The 19434-nt window shown below is 35.9% G+C and overlaps 1 protein-coding gene across 2 annotated transcripts in view; it reads left to right on the top strand.

Annotated features, from left to right (window-relative positions):
• STAM (signal transducing adaptor molecule) overlaps positions 1–14357 on the top strand; it is a 34728-nt gene extending 20371 nt beyond the window's left edge. For both annotated transcript variants that reach the window (XM_068673826.1, XM_068673825.1), the window contains exons 7-14: positions 425–617; positions 918–1012; positions 2270–2358; positions 4007–4094; positions 5833–5887; positions 6227–6380; positions 8246–8421; positions 9223–14357. In XM_068673826.1, the coding sequence (XP_068529927.1) occupies positions 425–617; positions 918–1012; positions 2270–2358; positions 4007–4094; positions 5833–5887; positions 6227–6380; positions 8246–8421; positions 9223–9472 (1100 nt within the window). In that variant the 3' untranslated portion in view covers positions 9473–14357. The remainder of the gene's footprint in view (positions 1–424; positions 618–917; positions 1013–2269; positions 2359–4006; positions 4095–5832; positions 5888–6226; positions 6381–8245; positions 8422–9222) is intronic.
• Positions 14358–19434: the final 5077 nt, after the last annotated feature.

Raw genomic sequence — 19434 nt, 5'->3', positions numbered from 1 at the left:
ATCTTTTTAGCATTTTAAGCAGTCTGGAAGAGTTGAACCTTGTGTATGCTGGTTAGAATGTAGATCTGCATATCTGTTTAAGATGCTAACAGTAATAGTAATAATAATAAATGGATCACTTCACTGAGTTATCTTGTTTGTGCTTAAGTACTACTCATTCCTCCTGTCCATGTTGAAAGTCTCAGTAACAAGGAGTGGAATTATGCTCCATAGTTGTAAAACATCTTTTCATCTTTTTACTATTATTTATAAATGAAAGTCAGAAGTTGGTTATGATGCAAAAAAAAATGGAATTATACTACAAGTTTTCATAGAGATAAATTTTCAAATCATTCAATGCATTTATAAAGCGAATGTTCATCTGGATGACTTTTTCAGATTAAGAACTTTTCATAACCTATTTAAAAACCTTTTTCTTTTGTAGCTATTGAACTGTCACTAAAAGAACAAAGGCAACAGCAAACAACACTTTCCAGCTTGTATCCAAGCACCTCAAGTCTTTTAACAAATCACAAACATGAGGGCCGAAAGGTTCGTGCAATCTATGATTTTGAGGCTGCTGAAGACAACGAATTAACCTTTAAAGCTGGAGAACTTATAACTATCCTCGATGACAGGTACCTTGTACAGAATGCTTTCTAGAAGTGGTTTAGACTCTAAAAATCGATCAGGAATAATGGTGTCTGGTATGTAGAAGCATATTGGAATACCATTGCAATAAAATATATTTATGCATTAAATATTTTATCTCTTTGATTTTTGACACAGAAATGTAATGGTATAAAGATTAATATATAAAGATTTCTGCATATATGCAAATTGTGTTTATGTACAAGTAATACAAATGCTTTGTACAGTGCAATTCTTGGAAAAAATCCATGTCATTATGGGGTTTTAAATGTGTATTTATGTTTTAGTGATCCAAACTGGTGGAAGGGTGAAACTCAACAGGGTATAGGATTGTTTCCATCTAATTTTGTAACAGCTGATCTTTCTGCTGAGCCAGAAATGAGTAAGTAACTTTATGTTTACGTATATAAGTTAAGCTTTGCCTTGGTTCAAGGGATGCTCTGTAGTCAGGTATTATCTCTGTGATCCCTGAATGGGAAAGGTTCAATTGCAATTTAATGTAAAGCTTGAAGTAAAACTGAGCCCTTGCTGTGCTTTCACAGTCATGTCTCTGTGTGGCAGACCAAGGTTACCTAAGCTGGCATCTGTTGAAAAATAGGATGCTACCTGCTGCTGGCTTTGTCATTAGCTTCCTTGAGACTCATTTAACAATTTCATAGACAGATAGATACATTTTGTAGGCAACAGCAGCTTTTTTCCAAACTGTCTTTTTACTTGGTTGCAACAGTACATATTTAATCAAGAAAAAACTGAAGGTAGGAGACAGAAACAGATTTCCATAGCTCGAATGGTATAAGAAATCTAAATTATATCAGTACATATGTGGAAGGAATTTTTTGCTGCATATTGATTTATCTCCCTGTATCAACTTACTATCAGTCTAACATACTCTTAAGCCTGTAATAAAATAATATTAGGCAAAGTTTTAAGATGCTAAATCTAATTTCTGTAAACTGGACGGGTTTGAAAGATGAATTTCTTGTGTTCTCAATATCTGTGTGTCAAGGGTGTGAGCAGGTCAGCAGAATTAGACCCTGTTGGGGTCATATGTTCTGTATTAAGGCTAATTGGTAAGAGTAGTATATTGAGAGTAGTATATGGCAGCTTTTTTGGTGGCTCCTCTGCAACTCGTCATCTGAGTGAGATGCTTTTGCAGACAATATTTGATGGAGAAGGAATAGCAAAATTTGACAGTTTTCCATTCTATATTTTACTTTGGGGAAAAGAAGACTCCAGTTTGTCATGGATGATTTTACCATTTTTCTTGTAAGGTTTACTCACTAGCCCTGTTTCTTCCAATCACTCTTAGTCTGCTTTCCTGATGGCTTATTATTAGGTGGTGTTATGTAGAGGGAGACTATAATAAAGACATTACTTGTTAAAACATATGTTTCTATTGACCTTGTGTGAACAGATGTCTTTTTCTAGTGCAATTTATTGATTTATTTCTGAAAATTTCTTGTCTGCGAAGATGCTTTTGTCCTTCAATGGACAAAGTAATGTCAACAAAATAATTTAAAAAATTTTCACAGTAGGTTTTTCAGATCCAAAGATCTTAGGTAACATGCTAGCTGTGTAACATTGTAATTGCTTTGTTTATTTCTATTTTATAAAATAAAGATCTGCCTTTACCTTACAGTGAAAACCGAGAAGAAAACAGTGCAGTTCAGTGATGAAGTTCAAGTAGAGACAATAGAACCTGAGCCCGAACCAGTTTATATTGATGAAGTAAGTGTGATACAGCTACTGATTTTTCAACTAGTGGTATGCTTAAACATGCGATGTTTAACCCTTTCAAACTTTACCTCCAAAGTAATCAGTTTGAAATATCAAGAGAGCGTAACCAGAAGAGAAATGGGAAGGAAAAGTTGAACTTTTTTTTAATGAGCATCTACAGTGCTCTAATTTGTTCATTTGCCTTGAAGTTCTCAGGAATTTCTGAAACTGAATTTGGAGGCTGCATTCAATTTAGGGCCCTACTCCACGACTGTACAGCTGTTTAACTCCCATCTAGATGCTTGGTGTGGAGTGATGTTTGTTCTAAAGCTGCGCTTTAAGGACCTCAAGATGCCTCAGATGTACCAATCATAAATACTCCCTTAGAGTTATCTCTAGTATAACCACTGCTGTCTTCTCCCGCACTTCCTTCTGTGAAAACTGAGCTTTTTGTTGCTCTAAAACGTATCCATTAAGATTCACACAATCTCACCTTGGTGATACTGCAAGGTTCCCAGGAGCTCTCAGCCAAAGCTGTTTTCCCCTGTCCTTTCCTTTTTCCAAGGGTGCTATTGTCTTAAGATTTTTTTTTTTTTTCATTTCTCTCTCATGAGCTTCTATATGTTTCTCAACTAGGGTTATTTCATTGTTCTGTGAAATGAAAAAAATGAGTTACTGCCTTCCTAAAATCCTGTATATCTCCTGCCTCATCTGTCCCTTTCTCAGGTAGTCTTCCTCCAGAGAGGTTTTTGTTAGTTTGTAATCTGCAGAAATGACTTATCTCAGGCCTGTGTTGAGGTGCCTTTCAGCTTTGTCTTCTGTGATGAGTCCATGTTAGTTTGCATGTAAGCATTTTGTTTTGTTGTTAAACTTCCCATGGAATATTTTTTTTAGGAAGTAGTTCATTTGGCTTCTTTCCACGTTTTCCTGGGGTTGAGGAGGAAAAATCATGTCTTATACTGCCTATGTAACTCTGCCCTGTTAAGACTGTTTGATGCCACTCAGCTAAAAAGTGATTCTTAACCATTTACATGTAATGTTTAGTTAAGCAGTATAATTTACAGCAAGGCATAATTTCTGAAGAGCTTATGAATGTTCATTTTTTTTCCCTTGGTATTTTTTTTAAATAGGTTACATTTAACCTTGTTAATCGAGGATGTGAAATTCTAAAGTAAACCATACAACCCCTCCGAACATCATCTTAAACTCTTTTCTATATATTAGTTATGACATTGCTAGTGTGCTGATAGGCATCATGTGTGTACAAAATGTGGGTTGGTTCTTCAGTGATTTTAGTTTTAAGTACCTATTTCTTTACTCAAGGTATTCTGTCAAAACATTTGCACTAATCCCACTAGGTGGTAGTATTGCATATGTAATAAGCAGAATGGAAAAATGGAAACTGCTCAGGAAATACTGTTTAGAATGACTTTTAAAATTAAAGGGATATACAGCATATTCCACTTGCTGCTACTAATCAATTTTTTATCATTTGGCTTTTCCTTGTTGAATTATCTTCATTTGTTAAAGCTAGTTTAGATGATTTCCCAGTTCCAAGAGACCCAAATGGATGTTGTAAATAGCTGTTTTAAGTTACTGTTCTGAAACTGCTGATTCTTCCCTCACTTCTTCCACACTAATTACACAATTTTTGTTCTAGGATAAAATGGACCAACTTCTGCAGATGTTACAAAGTGCAGATCCATCCGATGACCAACCTGACCTCCCAGAATTGCTTCATCTTGAGGGTAAGAAAATCTCAGTTTTGTTGTTGTTGTTTTGCTTTCCAGTAATTACTTATGTCAAAACGAATTGAAACTACTTCAGCTTGTTTTGTGTGCTGCAAATATGCCTGAGGAAAGTGCTTAAGTCTTAACTGTCTTTTCACTTCTTGTTTCCCATATCTAAGAGACCAAAATGCAGTATTTTAATTTGAAGAAATTATCCTCTTCTCTCAATTATCTTATATTACATTTTCATTTACTTTTCAAGACCCAGAAATACTTAATTCAATTTTCTCTATTTTTTTTTTCCTTCATGGAGTAGCACAGCATAAGTTGCAATAACAATGTGAAGAGAATTCTGTGAGAAGAATAAAAATATTTCTGTGACTTAGGATGGGCCTGTGGGTGTTCCACTTGCTTTTCACTTGCATGCATTTTCCTATTAGGATTTTAGAGTTAAGGAATACCTTACAGAGAACTACAAAGACTAGTCCTTTAGACTCAAAGTTATTCAGAATACCTCTTCAAAGAGGCATTATAGGCCATTCTATCTGGGTCAATAGATGCAGCGAAGGTTTTAGAAGGGAACTTTGGAGAAGGAAGTAAAGAAACTACATGTTACGGAACAGAATATTGGCTTTAATTTACAATCCAGATAAGATCAGACTTTAAGAAAATGGGGGATTCTGAATCTATGTAGAAGTTGAGCAAGAAAAGATGCTTGAGCCTGTAAACTGTTGGATATCTCCAGTCTTTTCAGAGAATCACAGAATTGTAGGGGTTGGAAGGAACCTCAAGAGATCATTGGGTCCAACCCCCCTGCCAAAGCAGGTTCCCTAGAGCAGGTTACCTTAAATTAGTAAATAATTCATTGTTTGGAGAAGTAGGCACATTTTGCATTCTGAAGTAGGGTTAAGCTGTAGTATCCCATTTTAGCTTTCCTTCCTCTTTATTTTACATGTGACAAAATCAGACTTTCTGTTAGTTAATTGTTGTTTGCTTTGCAGTTACATGAGCCCTATGTCCTTATGCTGGAAGTTGGGGTGAGGAGGTGCACTTTTACTTTAATGTTCTTCCATTCTACTTCTGCTAGGTTTTTCTTTGTGTTGGCTTTTGCGTGTAATATCTTAGTGGTTTGAAAAAGCCTTACCTGACAGGATCCCCCTCACACAGTTAGGATTCCAGTGAAATCGCAATGTGCTGTTAGTTGTTAGTGTCTTTGTTGTGCAGATAATTTAAATAATTTCAGTCTATTTCCCCCTTCATTGTTTTAATTTTTTTGGTAGTAATGTTGATGGAGCACACAATCACGGTTTCAGTGGCAAATTTTCTTCCTTGAAGAAAGATCACCTTTCAGATTACCTGAACTTTTTTTAATGCAAAATAGTTTCATCATTCTATTTACCTTTTTTATGTGCCATAAGTGTCTACAGCTGATACTGCTTTACACTCCCTGGATGTTAATTTACACTCCCTGGATGTTAAATGTGTTGTTTTGTTCTATTTAAACCGGGATTCTTTCTCTGTGCTATTATTGAAAACTTCAACTGGATCTCATTATTAAATTGTTCATGAAACTGCATCTCTTACTGTAATTCTTTAGCATATAGTTTATAGGACTAATCATAATTTTTCTTTTTAAACATTTTTCTTTATTTTTGCATCTACACATTTCAATCCGATAATTCATTTTAAAGCTATTTTCTGACTTGCTATATAGAAATATTTATTACTCTAATAATATTTTAATGTTCTTTTCTAGCAATGTGCCACCAGATGGGACCCCTCATAGATGAAAAGTTGGAAGATATAGACAGGTAAAACATAGGTGTTTTGAATCAATTAAGACACGTTTTTAGAAATAATAGAGTTGCTACTTAAATATATGCAGCCATTTCTGTCAATACTGGTAAAGAAGACAGGTATATTTATTAGTATCTTCTCATCTGGGAGAAGGTCTTGAAGGATTATTTTTTTTCAAGGTAGTATAGTATTTTATAGTATTCTACCATTTGACATTATGGCACTTAACGGGCATCGCTTTACAGGCAGTAGGAGAATTTTGCTTATCACCCTTTGTGAAAGTTCCTCTGTTTTGTCTGTTCTGTACGGAAGTTATCTAGACTGTAGAATAAGCTATATAATGTATTTTCCAGGAAACACTCAGAACTCTCAGAACTCAATGTTAAAGCAATGGAGGCTCTTTCTTTGTATAACAAGTTGATGAATGAGGACCCAATGTATTCCATGTATGCAAAGCTACAAAACCAACAGTATTACATGCCGTCATCTGGCGTTTCTGGCTCTCAGGTAAGCTTTAAGAGCCATTGACACTATCAAGTACATACTAGATTAGAGGTGATTTGCTCAAATTTTGCTTAATTTATTTTTTTTTTTACAATGTACTGCTGTACAGTACTGAAATAAAGTATTGATTTTGTAAGAAAGTGCAAGTTCTATAGTGTGGGGCATGTTGATGGCGAGTAGTTATGTATTTCGTGTTTCTGCCCTGCTGCTGCTGACTCCTCTACCCTAGAAGTTGGAAACCTCTATTTAGGAAAATTCATTGCCTTAACGCTTGGTTAAAAATCATCTTGCTCCCTCAGAAATATTCTAAAATGAACTAGCAAATCTTTCTTAGCACAGTATGAAAACAAAATATTGTGTTTTCAGTTGCAAGCTTTAGAGATTTTCTATTTGCTAGTTTTAACAATTCTAGTTCTTTTCTGCTCAGTTTATTTTGATCAAGGAAAAAGTCTATCCTGTTTTGAGTCACACATAAACAGCTGGAAAGTAGAAGCTGACTAGGCCTTTGCATAGTAGGTCAAAGAAAGTATAGAATCAAAGGAGTAAAATTCCTGTTTAAGAATTGTAATTCTTAAATTACAATTACACTCCACCCTAAAATTTACACTCCACCCTAAAGCAAGCGTTGTCTTTTATTTTGCTTTTAATTCCATAGTCTAATGTATATTTGCTGTATTTCTTCTTTGTAGGAATATGTAATATTTCAAGTTATTTCAATAGTTTACTTTTAGTATGTAAAAAAAAAAAATAAAAAAAAAATTCAGCTTATTAATGCTCATGCAGTATTATAAAATCTTTGGAGCAGATTTAGTTTTTAGCTTCCTACAAATATGCCCCTGCTTTCAGTGTCTTTTTAAAAAAATGTATATTTTCCCAGTGTCATTAAGGAAAACATTGTGTACCATGCATATTATACAAGCAATCACGTCACAACTGTTTTAAAGTAATCTCAATATTTTATTAATGGGTATGTTTCTGGGGATTCTCAAAAGGAAAAACTGGATTTTTCGGGTTGAACATGAACCAGTATAAAGTCCTGAAAAGTCAGAAGGTCTCCTCCCTTTTCTGGCCTCTAAAATTATTTTGTGATACTGATCTACACTTTTTAAATGTTATAAGAGATTCATGGATCTTAAGATAGAAGGGCTGTATGATGTTAATTTGTATGAACCCAATTATGCATGAGACCTGATAATTTCTTCTCTTAATTTTTGTTAAGCCAGATAATTCAGACTGAATAAAAGCATAGGTTTTAGAAATTTAGTCTTCATTTGGAATCTAGTTGAAACATCTACTGGCAAGCTTTCCCTCCAGCTAATTGTAAAACTTTATTTTCAATTGAAACTTTTCTTAAAACCTCTTTTTTCATTCTGCCCCCCTCAAACAATTTCACAATGGCAGTCTCAGGTGTTACTTACAAGAAATTATAGGTTAGGTAAAGGTAGGAAAATGATGTGTGATTTGCCGTCCATTTTAACTTTCACTAAGTAGAGCTGTTTTCTGGGCATCAAAAACCTCTGCTTTAGACTGCTATTTATTATACAACATAAGCAGTATTTTCATTCAGAAGAGGAATGAAACTAACTAGCATGAATGATAGTAATTGAAATAAAATGAGGAATACAAGTTGTCCAGTGAACTGTCTGACCTTTTTGGTACTAGAGCCTGAGGATAGAAATGCAAATAGTGTCTTTACAAATCCAGTATTTTTTTGTACTGCAGCACCTAATAGAAGACAATCAGTCACTTTTTATTTAAAATACCTGTAATAAAAGTTTTGAGAGACTGTCTTTAAGTTCTTCACCAGATATTAACTACCAAAATTTTATTTTCTTTTATTCTTAATATTCTTTTATTTAACTTCCTAGGTTTATCCGGGGCAACCTCAAGGTAATGCGTATTTGGTGGCAGGCAGTGCACAGATGGGCCATATTCAAGGCTATAATCTTCCTCCTGAACAGCTCTCCTCCCTCAGCCAAGGCACAGTTACTCCATCTGCCAGCTCGGTACTGCCTGGCCAGCCTGCACAAACGTCTTACACAAAGTAATTTCAAGTTACTTTCCTATTTAAACCTAAATCAATTTAAACATAAAGGACTACATATTTGAAGGAGAAAATTTGTCTTATAGAAGTATAGTTTTAATGACAACTGAAATATATTTAAGTGCAATTACTTCCAGTGGTGCTTTTTATTGGTGTTGTGTATTTGGTAAAAATTCCTGACAAATTTCAAACATTTCTTTGTGTGTGCATATATATACACATACATACATATGTACATACATGTGTATATGTAAAATTAGAGAAAATGCTGTATTCATAATTTTCATCTTTAAACATCTACTGAAATTTATTTTAAAAAAGTTACCTGCTGCTCTGTCTAGCTTTGCGTAATTTTTGAGATAGTGTATATTATGTCACACTCGTTTCAAATATTTCAAATTATTCCAAATTTACGGTGGTCAGACATGCCAAATAAACAGATAAAGCAAGTTTCTGCACACTTCACCAAACTTGTTTTGCCGTATGAAACACTTGTTTTTTTTTTTTTTCATAAGCAGAACAGAAAATAGATGGGGTTCCATATTGTACATTAGACTGAATCTGTTTTATTTTTAGTTTTAAAACTATTAGAAGTGTGTTAGGTGTGTTTAAATCTGAGGAGTATGTTTAAATTTTAATTGGAATATTCACTGGCTACAGCTTTGTCTATGCAAGGTGTCCGGAGCCAGGAGGTAGCTTTTCCTGTGTGTGTATATAGAACAGTTAAAGGAACAATAAAAGTTGTCTTGCTGTTCTGTTGGTATTTTTTTTTTAATTTAAATATTTTGTTTTATTTTTCAGTGCAATGGTTGGCTCTGTTGCTGGAAACACTTACTCTAACCAAGCTTCAGTGTACAGTCCACCACCTGCTACTGTTGATGTTGCTGCTTATCAGAATGCTGGAACTAATATGTCCCAGGTGCCAAACTATAACTTAGCTTCTACGTCTCTGCCACAGACAACAGGCAGTCAACAAGCACCTCCACAACAGCCACAGCCTCCTCCACCTCAACAGCCACAGCATACTTATTCACAGAAGGCTCTGCTATAGGATCCAGGACTTCGGATTCCTCATCTCCTTTAACCTCTGCTAAAGGCAGTTGACAATGCTTTGAGTTTCTTCCTTTAATCTCTTAAACTTTGTTTATCCCCAGCTTAATAAGAATCTATCTTGGTGAACAAGTTCAATTTGCACTGACTTTTTAGGATTTTTTTTTAATTTTGCAGAGGAACAGATATATTTAGGACATATAATTCCTTTTAAAATGCCTAAAAATTGGTACAAGATTATTTATGTCTGGTAGAATTGGCTAGTCTGTGAAAGCTCAACACTTGCAAACTGTTGTGGCATACGTGTTATGTACATATAGTGTGTGATTGCAGTAGTGGTCATTTCGTATAGCTATGGTGATCATGTGAATATATTTAACACAATGTTAAAAATAATTTACATTACTATTTTATTTTAATCATGAACTGACAACCATGTTTCATAGTTTTATCTAGTTTTATGACAGATGTGATGTCTTTTTCCAACGCAGGGAAAATGGTAATTCTGCGTATCATACTTACACTCTAAGGTCTATATATGAATTTCCAAACTTACTGGGTCTAGGTTTCATTACTTCTGAACACAAATGTGTCATGACTATTAGATGGCTTTATCTACCAAAGTTAACTAGTTAACTAGTAAGTGATCTGGGAGGATAACAGCAAATTATGATTCTGCTTCACATATAACTAAAACTACTATTCAGAGGCTGCTAAACATATCTTGGGACCACACAACAGATCAGGATTTTGCATTGTATCATGAGAAGCACATAATTTATTTTTTCCAAGTTTTTTTTTTTTTTTTTTTTTTTCCGATGAGAACAAGAACTGTATTCTATATGTGTTGGTAGAGAGTATACCAAAGACAGAGAAATTGAGTTGGAGGAGAAATGATGGAGCTGTAAACTGGAACACACAACATGAATAACACTACTTTATTCAAGTCTTCTTATTAGAGAATTAATGGAGAACGATGGACTTTTAAATCTCTTTGCTGAACAAACTATCAGGGCTTTATCTCTTGTGGCCTTGCTTAGCAATTTGTTCTGTTTACTGTTCTAACACAAACACTTCTGCCTTAAACATCTGTTAATTTTTCAATTTCCAGTTGTTCTACCACTTGAGTTTATTTAGCAGTATAAGTAGTTTTACGAGGCCTCATGATTTCATTGACTTTCAGATTACTTTGAATTTTCTTTTGCAGCAACATGCATTAGCCTATTTTAACCCTTGCATTTCTCAGAAACTGAGCCAGGTGGCTCTTTAAGGCATAATATTTTCTTTCTACAGCCAAGGTTCTGCAAAAGGAATATGGTTATGGAAGGCAGAATTCTGATATGCCTGATCAGAGTTTCTTGTACAAAGACTGGTGTTACTTTGCATTTGTATTCAATCTACTAATGCATCCTGATTTCCTCTACCTTTTCTGGTGACTCTAATTCCGGTTAGAGCAAAAGAACTTGTGGCTTCAACATCAAAGCTGTTTGCGCAGTCTTGTTAGTGTGTATGCCAGAAATTGTTCGCTTTTGTGTACTGTATTTTAGTGTGATGCTTCTGGAATTAAATGTTGCCCTTGTAATTATACTGTAAGTTAACCTCAGTTACCCCGTATACTCTGGCTTTGTCTGCCTACAAGCAGTTACCTAACAAGCCTTTGTTTCACTATTTTAATCAACAGTGGTGTGTTCTGCCTGCTGATGTTTTCAGATGACTAATTTGCATAACTTTGTAGCCAGGGTGGTTACAAAACAGGCCCATACCTGATGTTTCCCATTCGGTGATGTTCTAGCCAGGACAACTGGTTGTTTTGATTATTGGTATTTTCTTTTTTTTTTTTTTCTCCTTTTTCCAGAATTGTTAAGCACCCTCACAAACTGTCAGTATATCAGTATTTGATGTTACCACAAGAGTCTGTGGAATTTGAAACAAAATGCTACCAAAAGAAAAATAATTCCAATCCATTCTGTCATAGAGGATTTTTAATAGATCACAGAGATCAGAGGTGGTTTTCTGTAGAAAGTGCATACAGTATCATTTAGCTAGTGTCTTCTATATGCTTTAGGTATTCCAAAAGCAGAGAAACAGTCTGTAGAAGTGTATAATTTCTACGCAAAAAATGAAAATAAGTACTCCATACTTCTTATATCCTGATGCAAGAAGGATCTTGAAGCATCAAAATAGTCCAGCTGACTTTGACGACTTGTATTAGTTTTTCACATGTTGTATAATGTACAGCAAAAATTCTTTATATTGCTAATTTGTCATTGTTTTAAAAAATTTTCAAGTCTTTTTACCTTAATACAGAAATGCTTGTTCCCATTTTTTTCTTTGAACACTGAAAACTTACATGTATCTTAATTTTTTCTGCCTTCCAACTTACTGATTTGGGGCATTTATCCATTTCTTAAAGAAATTAAAACCCACTTTTATTTGTGTTCATCATGACCAAAAAACACTTGAAAATGCAATGCCATCTAAATTCATCATAATAATATATATATATACATATATTTTTTTTCTTAATGCCTTTATTAGAGTCACTGCTCTAAAATATCTTCTGGAACAAATCTGTGAATTTTAGGTGACTTAAAATAAGTTTTCATTGTCCACAATTGGTGTAGTAGATCACTAGATTTTTGGAGTCAGTCTTAGCATTTCTATTGCATCCTGTATTTTTCTCGTTTCAGATGCAATCTTCAGATTAAATTGAATTTGGAGCTATATTACTTCATGTAGATTTTTTTCCATTTAGCAGGAAGATTGTTTTGCCTACTCAGTTGTGTCCTTCACTCCGGTATCACATCTAGTGATGCCTCCTCCTACTTTGCTAGCTGCTGTTGTTACATTAATTCCTTCACTCATCCTCTCATATCCTCTCTAACTGATAATTCATCAATTTCAGTTCACCTTTCTGATGATACAGTATCATCTACATGGAGGTATAGCACCTTGCTGGTGCTTTTCTGCTGTGATTTGTTCTGAATTTCCTTATTTATGCATTGTTTTGACCAAGTTCTTGTCTGTTCTGTCTCACTATGGTATTGAACACTGAGTATTGTGAGGGAGGGAAAGTACCTGTACAGCTACTGTATGGAAAAGCTTCTTAGCAAAGAAGTTAAGTGTCAAGAAGTTAATCTAAAAGTTAAGAATCCCAGGAAAAGACAGGTCATTCGTGTTCCAACAGAACTAATTTTTTAATGTCTTGTTTCTTCACATGTAAACTGTCAATGAAAGGCTGAAATATTTTCATTATATTTTGTATAACCCTTTGTTGTTTAACCCTTTCATTAAGGAATACAAAAACATCAACTTCAGGAGGGATATCTTCGTAGCTTGGATTTCATGAACAGGAGCAAACTCTGGAAAGTGCCTTCTGCACATTTCACATCTATAAACGAAGTTTGTTTACCCACGTGTATCATCTCAGTTTTTGTGGACATAACAAAGATGTAAAGATATACTGTAAAGCGTCCCAGGAAAAAATACTGAGGCTGTGTGTTTAAAATTTGGTATGCTGCACTGATGTCGTAGCAGTATGTTCAAGAGTGTGCAGTTGCAGTTACCACGTATTTATCCACCTGTGCTTAATAACTGTTACCCACGTAGATGTGTATTTAATGTCACCAGATAGTCTGTATACAGCAGTAAAAGGAACTGAACAGAAGAATTACTGCATGCTTCTCAGCAGGCGTGGAGCAGCATATTGATGGCCCTCATGGTACCCTGACTGTTCATACGTTTTGAGGGGGGAACTAAAATGGATTTGAATGACCAGAACTTCCTGTAATTCTGTCAGATTGCGAATGGTTAGATGCAACAAAGGAGATAAATCGCTTTTAATAGCATGTACATATTTTGCCAATCAAATCTAGGCTGCTATTGTAGTTCTCTCTGATTTCATCTAGATGGCAGGAACATCAGATTTACACTGGAGAACTGCTTAATACCTCATTTTCCTTTTTTTTTTTTTTTTTTTTTTCCCCAGTATTTTCTAATATCACTTACCTATATTGTTTTTCAATCTCATTTCAAAGATTTCTGTGCTGTCTTCACTTTTAAAGGTCATACTGTATTCCTCATCTGCTGGGTTTCACAGACAGAACAGAAGAGAATGTCTCTAATTACAGTGGCTACAATGGCACTTTGAGTTAAGTAACTGCAGTTTCCTTTGGAGAAAGTGCATCTCTTTTGAAGAACAAGGGAGCGTGATTTTTGCATTTAAAAATCAGGAGGAGTTTAAAAAAAAATCAACGTAAAATCTACAAAAATCTCCACTGCTAACAGCAGGCAGAATCATTTTTTACTCTGTTACTCAATTTTAGTAAAGCTGACCATCTTCACACTACAGATCCTCCTTTTTCAGTTTCAGCTGTGATGAAGAATATTTACGTTAACACTATCCAACAGCATAGTAAAACCTTGGAAGGCCTTGAAATTTGAAATTTTTGCTTCAATAAAAACACTATATATATTTTTCAGCCTTGTTTCCTAAATTAAGACATCTGTAATTAAAAACATTCCATTTGCTACTATGTATAATTGCAGATATCATTCAGTTTTCATGCCACCACCTTAGCAAAAAGGTGGTAAGAGTTTTTTTCTCCCTTGCATGTGCTTCTGTAAACCCAAATGATTTCTTTCTTTGTCACGAAAAAGAAAAGAAGCCTGCTGCAGTCTCTTCTGGTTGTAATGAAGTGTACACAGTAGCAAAGTGCATTTTTGGATTTGTTTGGTTAGATGCTCCCTTTGATGTTGGCATATGTATATATTTAGATATACTGCACTGTTGTACAAGAATTGTTTTAGTAAATAACACTATTTGTAAAAACTGTTAATTGTTTTTGGTATGAATGCAAAATATTAAAGTTGGAGTATTTAGTTCATTATGTTGCAAAGTCAATTTATACATTTCATAGAAGAATAATCAGAAAAGGACTTTGCTGGAAGGACTTGGGAATGCAATGGGCAAGGTCTGTTAGAAAAACACTAAATCAAATTTTCTGATTTCTCGGAGGGGTGGCTGTTTTTTTGCTGTTGTGTTTTTGCCACTGCCATTGTTGATTGATCGAATTTTTACTCTTTGAATTTTTTCATTTGTGATTAACTTCCTTCAGTTAAAATCTAAGTAACACATTAAACTTATTTCAAGTATGCTGCACACCCTCTTATATATAAACCAGCATGAATATTTTCAAGTGTCAGTAGTAAACAGAAGGAAACAACCATATCTGTATAGTCCGATGCTTACGGATCAATAAGCGGATACTAGAGGCAGTTAGTGTCTACCCAGTTACTTGACAGTTAATGCCATTTCTGATGATGGTAACTCAAAGTAGCCTAAGATTGTGTTATCAGGTCTACGTGAAGTGTTGAAGATCAGTCTAAAGCCTGGTTCATGAGTATATTACTGCTTAAGGCCACAGCTGAAACTTGATGGTCTTGACAGCCGTATGCTGTGTTCCTAACACAATGTTAAACTTCATAGGTTTCTTGCTTGATGCAATATAAGTACTGAAGACCGCCACAGGTCTTAGGAAACAGTGAGCAATGGGTTAGCAGTTTTGCCTGTGCTTAGGCTCTGTTCCTAAAAAAAAGATGAGCTAAACATCTTGGGATAACCATTTATGTGCAGTGTGGCTTAAAGCAACAACTCTTGTGTTTCAAGAGAAAATGTCAATCTGGCTGACAGGAATAAGTCTTGCAGTTTGTATAGAAATGAAACATGTAATGTCTCTGATTTGGAAAAAGGAGTGGCTTGTCCACTTAATTTTATGCTGTATGTTCTGTAGCTGTTTCCTAAGCTTGATTTACTAATAAGCAAATTATTTGCCCTAGCTGCTACTGAAATCACACCAAAATCTATTTCTAGCAGGTGATGGCTCACCCCTGTTGACTCATCCATCCTCGGGTATTTGTGGATCTTGCAGGCAAGTTGCTTTTGCAACCTGAGTGTCAGACTGTCCCAATTTTCTCTGCTTCACAAAGCATCGTGCACGTTACATCACTGGTTCTGATGTCTTTCAGGGCTGTGAAAATCTCCCCAAATCAGTTTTGCATTAGTTCCCTGGTAACATACTCTTGTAGCTGATGGTGAAGGGTTGTCACAGAGGCCATTTAGGCCACCACTGCAATAAGCACGGTGGCCTCAGGAATACAGGTAATATGATGTTGTGGTGCCTTACACAAACACAAAAGTAATCATCAGCTCATCATGGGACATGGGGTTTCAGATAAACTGTGGGTATTGTCTAACGGGCTCTCTCCTTAGCTCTGTGTTTGTTCAGAGGTTTGTTCTTTTTCTTCATGGCACTGTGAGGAGGAAAAAAATAAAAAGTGAAGAATTTTTTGAGTGTCCACAAGCTCACTTCGTAATCAATTTCTTGCACCTTCTGCTGAATCATAATTGGTTATCTGCTTGCGAGGATAATGGCACTCGAGTAGGGTTCAGCATTAGTAATTCTTAAAATTCCTCCTGCTCACTTAATTGTAAAGTAGATTATTTCCTTTTAGTCATTTATCTTAGTAAGCTTCTTCTCGACCAAAACAGCCGTGCTTTCTACTCCTGAGTACTTTTTATCTCCCTGATAATCAAGGCTTCCTGTAAATGCTGGCTGTTGCTCCTGAGGTCTGGGAGTCCTGCTGATCACTTCAGAGGGCAGCTGTTTGTCCTGGTTGCTCAAACCACTCCTAATTTTGCCTGTTCCAAGAACCAGACTCCCTTGAATTTGTCTATCTGTGAAGCTAAAATTGACACCAGATTTGTTGCTCGGTTTATTTTTTCAGCACAGTTAGTAGGTAGCAGGCAATTGCCTCTCTGTAAACAGCACAGAGCTGAACCACATTCAGTGGGACCCTGTAGTTCAACAGCAGAAATGCACAGAATTCAAATCCCATCTCCTGTATGTATATATATATAAACGGGAGAGCTGTAGATGTGTGTGCACATATAGATATAGTTTGAAAGCATGTTTGTGTGTCTATATACACGTATATATTCCAGCAGCTCCATATGTATGCGTGTTTAAGTTATCCCCTTGTTTCACGTGTTTTCTCATACTTGATCCTTATGGTGAACATGTCCATGAATATTAAAGCCTAGTAATACATAAATTTAATTCCTTTTATATGTACACACACATATATATTGATATATTTGGACAGTTCCACTCTGCAGATTCTCCTTCCATAATACTTTAAGTGTCCTGTGTAGCTTTCAAATTGTGTTTTGAATGCAGTCTCGCTCTTCAGCCTACAAAGTACTGTCTCTTTCCCTCCCCACTGGTTCAGTCACACAGCTCCAGTAATTGGGTTTCATATGTTTTGAGTTCCTCTAATGTTGCTTTAGCCTACGGAGTATTTTTCACATAGCACCTTGACATTGACTTCAGATCATCATTTTTGGATTGGCAATGATTGTTTTTTTGATTGGCAATTGATTATGCTTATACAATCCCATGGATAACTCCAGCTTCCATTTCCCCTAGGCCACACGCTTTGCCGTTCTTGCAGCCTTGTTCATCTGTGCTAGAGGCATTGGATGTGCTTTGAACTTCAGCTTGTCACAGGGGACTTCTGCACATGGCAGATGGGAGGCAGGGAGTGTAGGAGAAAATTGATAGCTAATAGTGTAAGAGCAGGCTATCCCTACCCTGTACTTATCAAACTGTGTCTGTAGATTTTTGAAGTGTTAATTTATATCTTCCAAAGTGAAAGTATGTCCTTCGAGACCATAGGTTGTCATAGGTTGTTTCCATAACTTACAGAAAAAATAAAAAATAAAAAAGGGTTTTCAACATAAAAATTCTCTGTCCATAGTGGGGTTATTCCAAAACACCATGCTACCCTCATCTTTGAAACTAAACTGCAAGAAAAACTTTCTGTTACGAAACAGTTCTAAAGATAATAACCAAACTCTCATAATCAGCTCTCCATTTCTTTCTCGTATCACTCAGGAGGAGGCTACTCTAGTTATTTTAATTATACCATTAGGTACAGCAAATAGACTTAAGTGTTTAAAAGCAAATGCTGTTCTTTGGAAGTCATTGTGTCAAGTGTTGTACAGCGATAACGTCAGTCTGCCTAAGTAGCCTACCTTAGTGAGGAGCGGGATCTGTAGTAGACTGTGTAAGAGTTTCCACTTCAGTGTAAATCAGTATGTTTCTCTATTTTTATATTATGTATTTTTCTCTATTTTTATCATGCTACATGTATTATTCTGTGTCCCTCCTCATCTTTTCCTATTATTATTATTATTATTTTTTTAAATAGAATTTACATCAAGGCAACTCCTAACTACAAAAGGATTGTGTTCATAAAATATAGAGTCAGTCATGGGTCCGAATGCAGCACATTTGGAAACATGTTGGGAATACCTATCCTGGCCTTCAAAATAAGCCTCTTTCACCAACCCTTTTTTTTTTTTTTTTGAGTATTTAGTGGAAAAATTAGTCTTTCTACCATTTATTTGGGCTGATTTTCAAATAAATCAATAACTATTGCACACAAATAACATGGTGATCTTGATCTTTTTCTCCTAGTTATTAATCTTGCATCTTAGTATTTTCTGTGGTTGCATTTTCTTCTCATTTTCACCCCAAAAATCTCAGTGTCACCAGTCTAAATTCCCAGTAACGCAGCCAGGCCGCAGCCAGGGCTGTGGCGCACAGCTCTTCTGATGTGGAAGCAGTGGTTCACCGCTGAAGATTTGCTACAAAATCCTCTAGTGGTCTGTCAGGAATCGCGTTGCATTCATTGCAGTTTCTGGTCACTTGATTTATTTCTGGTCATTTTCTTTACTACCTCAATTTTGAAAATGCTTCAGAACAGTGGTGGGTACTTCTTAATTTCCCCCTCCTCCAATTCAAAGAGAATTGTCTTGCTTAAACAGCTTTAGCATGTGCTCAATCTGAACGTGTCTTGACAGTGATAATGTCCCTATAGCTACTAGGATTTTACATAATGATGTCATTAGCCTACTGCTGTTTCACTTATATGATGCCGGTGTTGACTACGTTGAGGTTATGACCTTGGATCTCCTCCTATTATTATTATTTATTTATTCGTTTATTTATTTACCATTATCATTATTTTCTGTAAGACATTTGGGTCAGATTTAACCAAAACCAACCACCACCAACACAACCCCAAGCACCCAGGACCTCTCTCATCACAGCTATTTTCGGCCGTTCATCATTTTCTGATAACGAGTGGGACCAGCCCCCCACGCCCTGCTCTTAGGGTAAGTCATTTTGGAGCAGCGGTAAGCACAGGAGTCTTTTCCCTGGCTGGGCTCCAAAATCTCCAGATCCAAATACTCACCGTGCCCTGGGCTACTGGTCTGGGCTGGGGTAACACTTTAACCAAGTGCTTTGAAGGAGAGCTGCAGACCTCAGCACTGCACGCTTGTCCTCACCGACGTGCAGGGGTGTCCCAGGAGCTGGCCCCCTGCCCAGTCCATTTTCTGCATCCCAACAAAGCTGTTATTGCCACAGCACAGCTCCGCATACAGGCAGCAGCCCTATGAAAAATGGTGTTGACCTCTCACACGTGTAATTTTGTTTGACGGTTGTGCTGTTGTATTACAGAATATGATCTCCTGGTTCATCACCTCCAGCCTGGTTTTTATCAGGCTGTACATTCCACAGCAGTCAATTCTGTGGGCTTAAGCAACTTTCTTATCAACATATTCTGGGAAAAAAATAAAAATAAAATCTCCTTCTTGGTTCCCTCCTAGGCTTCAGGATCCTACAGGACAGCAATGTCTACATATTTGTGCAATTTTAAGCCCACCTTGTGCACTGAGTTTGCCAAAATATCAAGATTTCTTTGGTTTATGTATTTCCATCAGAGGCAGAAACTTTTAAATTGTCCCTTGGAGGAAAAAAAAAAAAAAAAAAAAAAAAAAAAGAGAGAGAAATTGACTTAATCACTGTGGTACAATAGTTCTGGGTTCATTTATTA

The sequence above is a fragment of the Anas acuta genome, chromosome 2 (genome assembly GCF_963932015.1).
Source record: "Anas acuta chromosome 2, bAnaAcu1.1, whole genome shotgun sequence".
Classification (NCBI taxonomy): Eukaryota; Metazoa; Chordata; class Aves; order Anseriformes; family Anatidae; genus Anas; species Anas acuta.
This window is presented reverse-complemented; position numbering and strand designations above follow the sequence as displayed.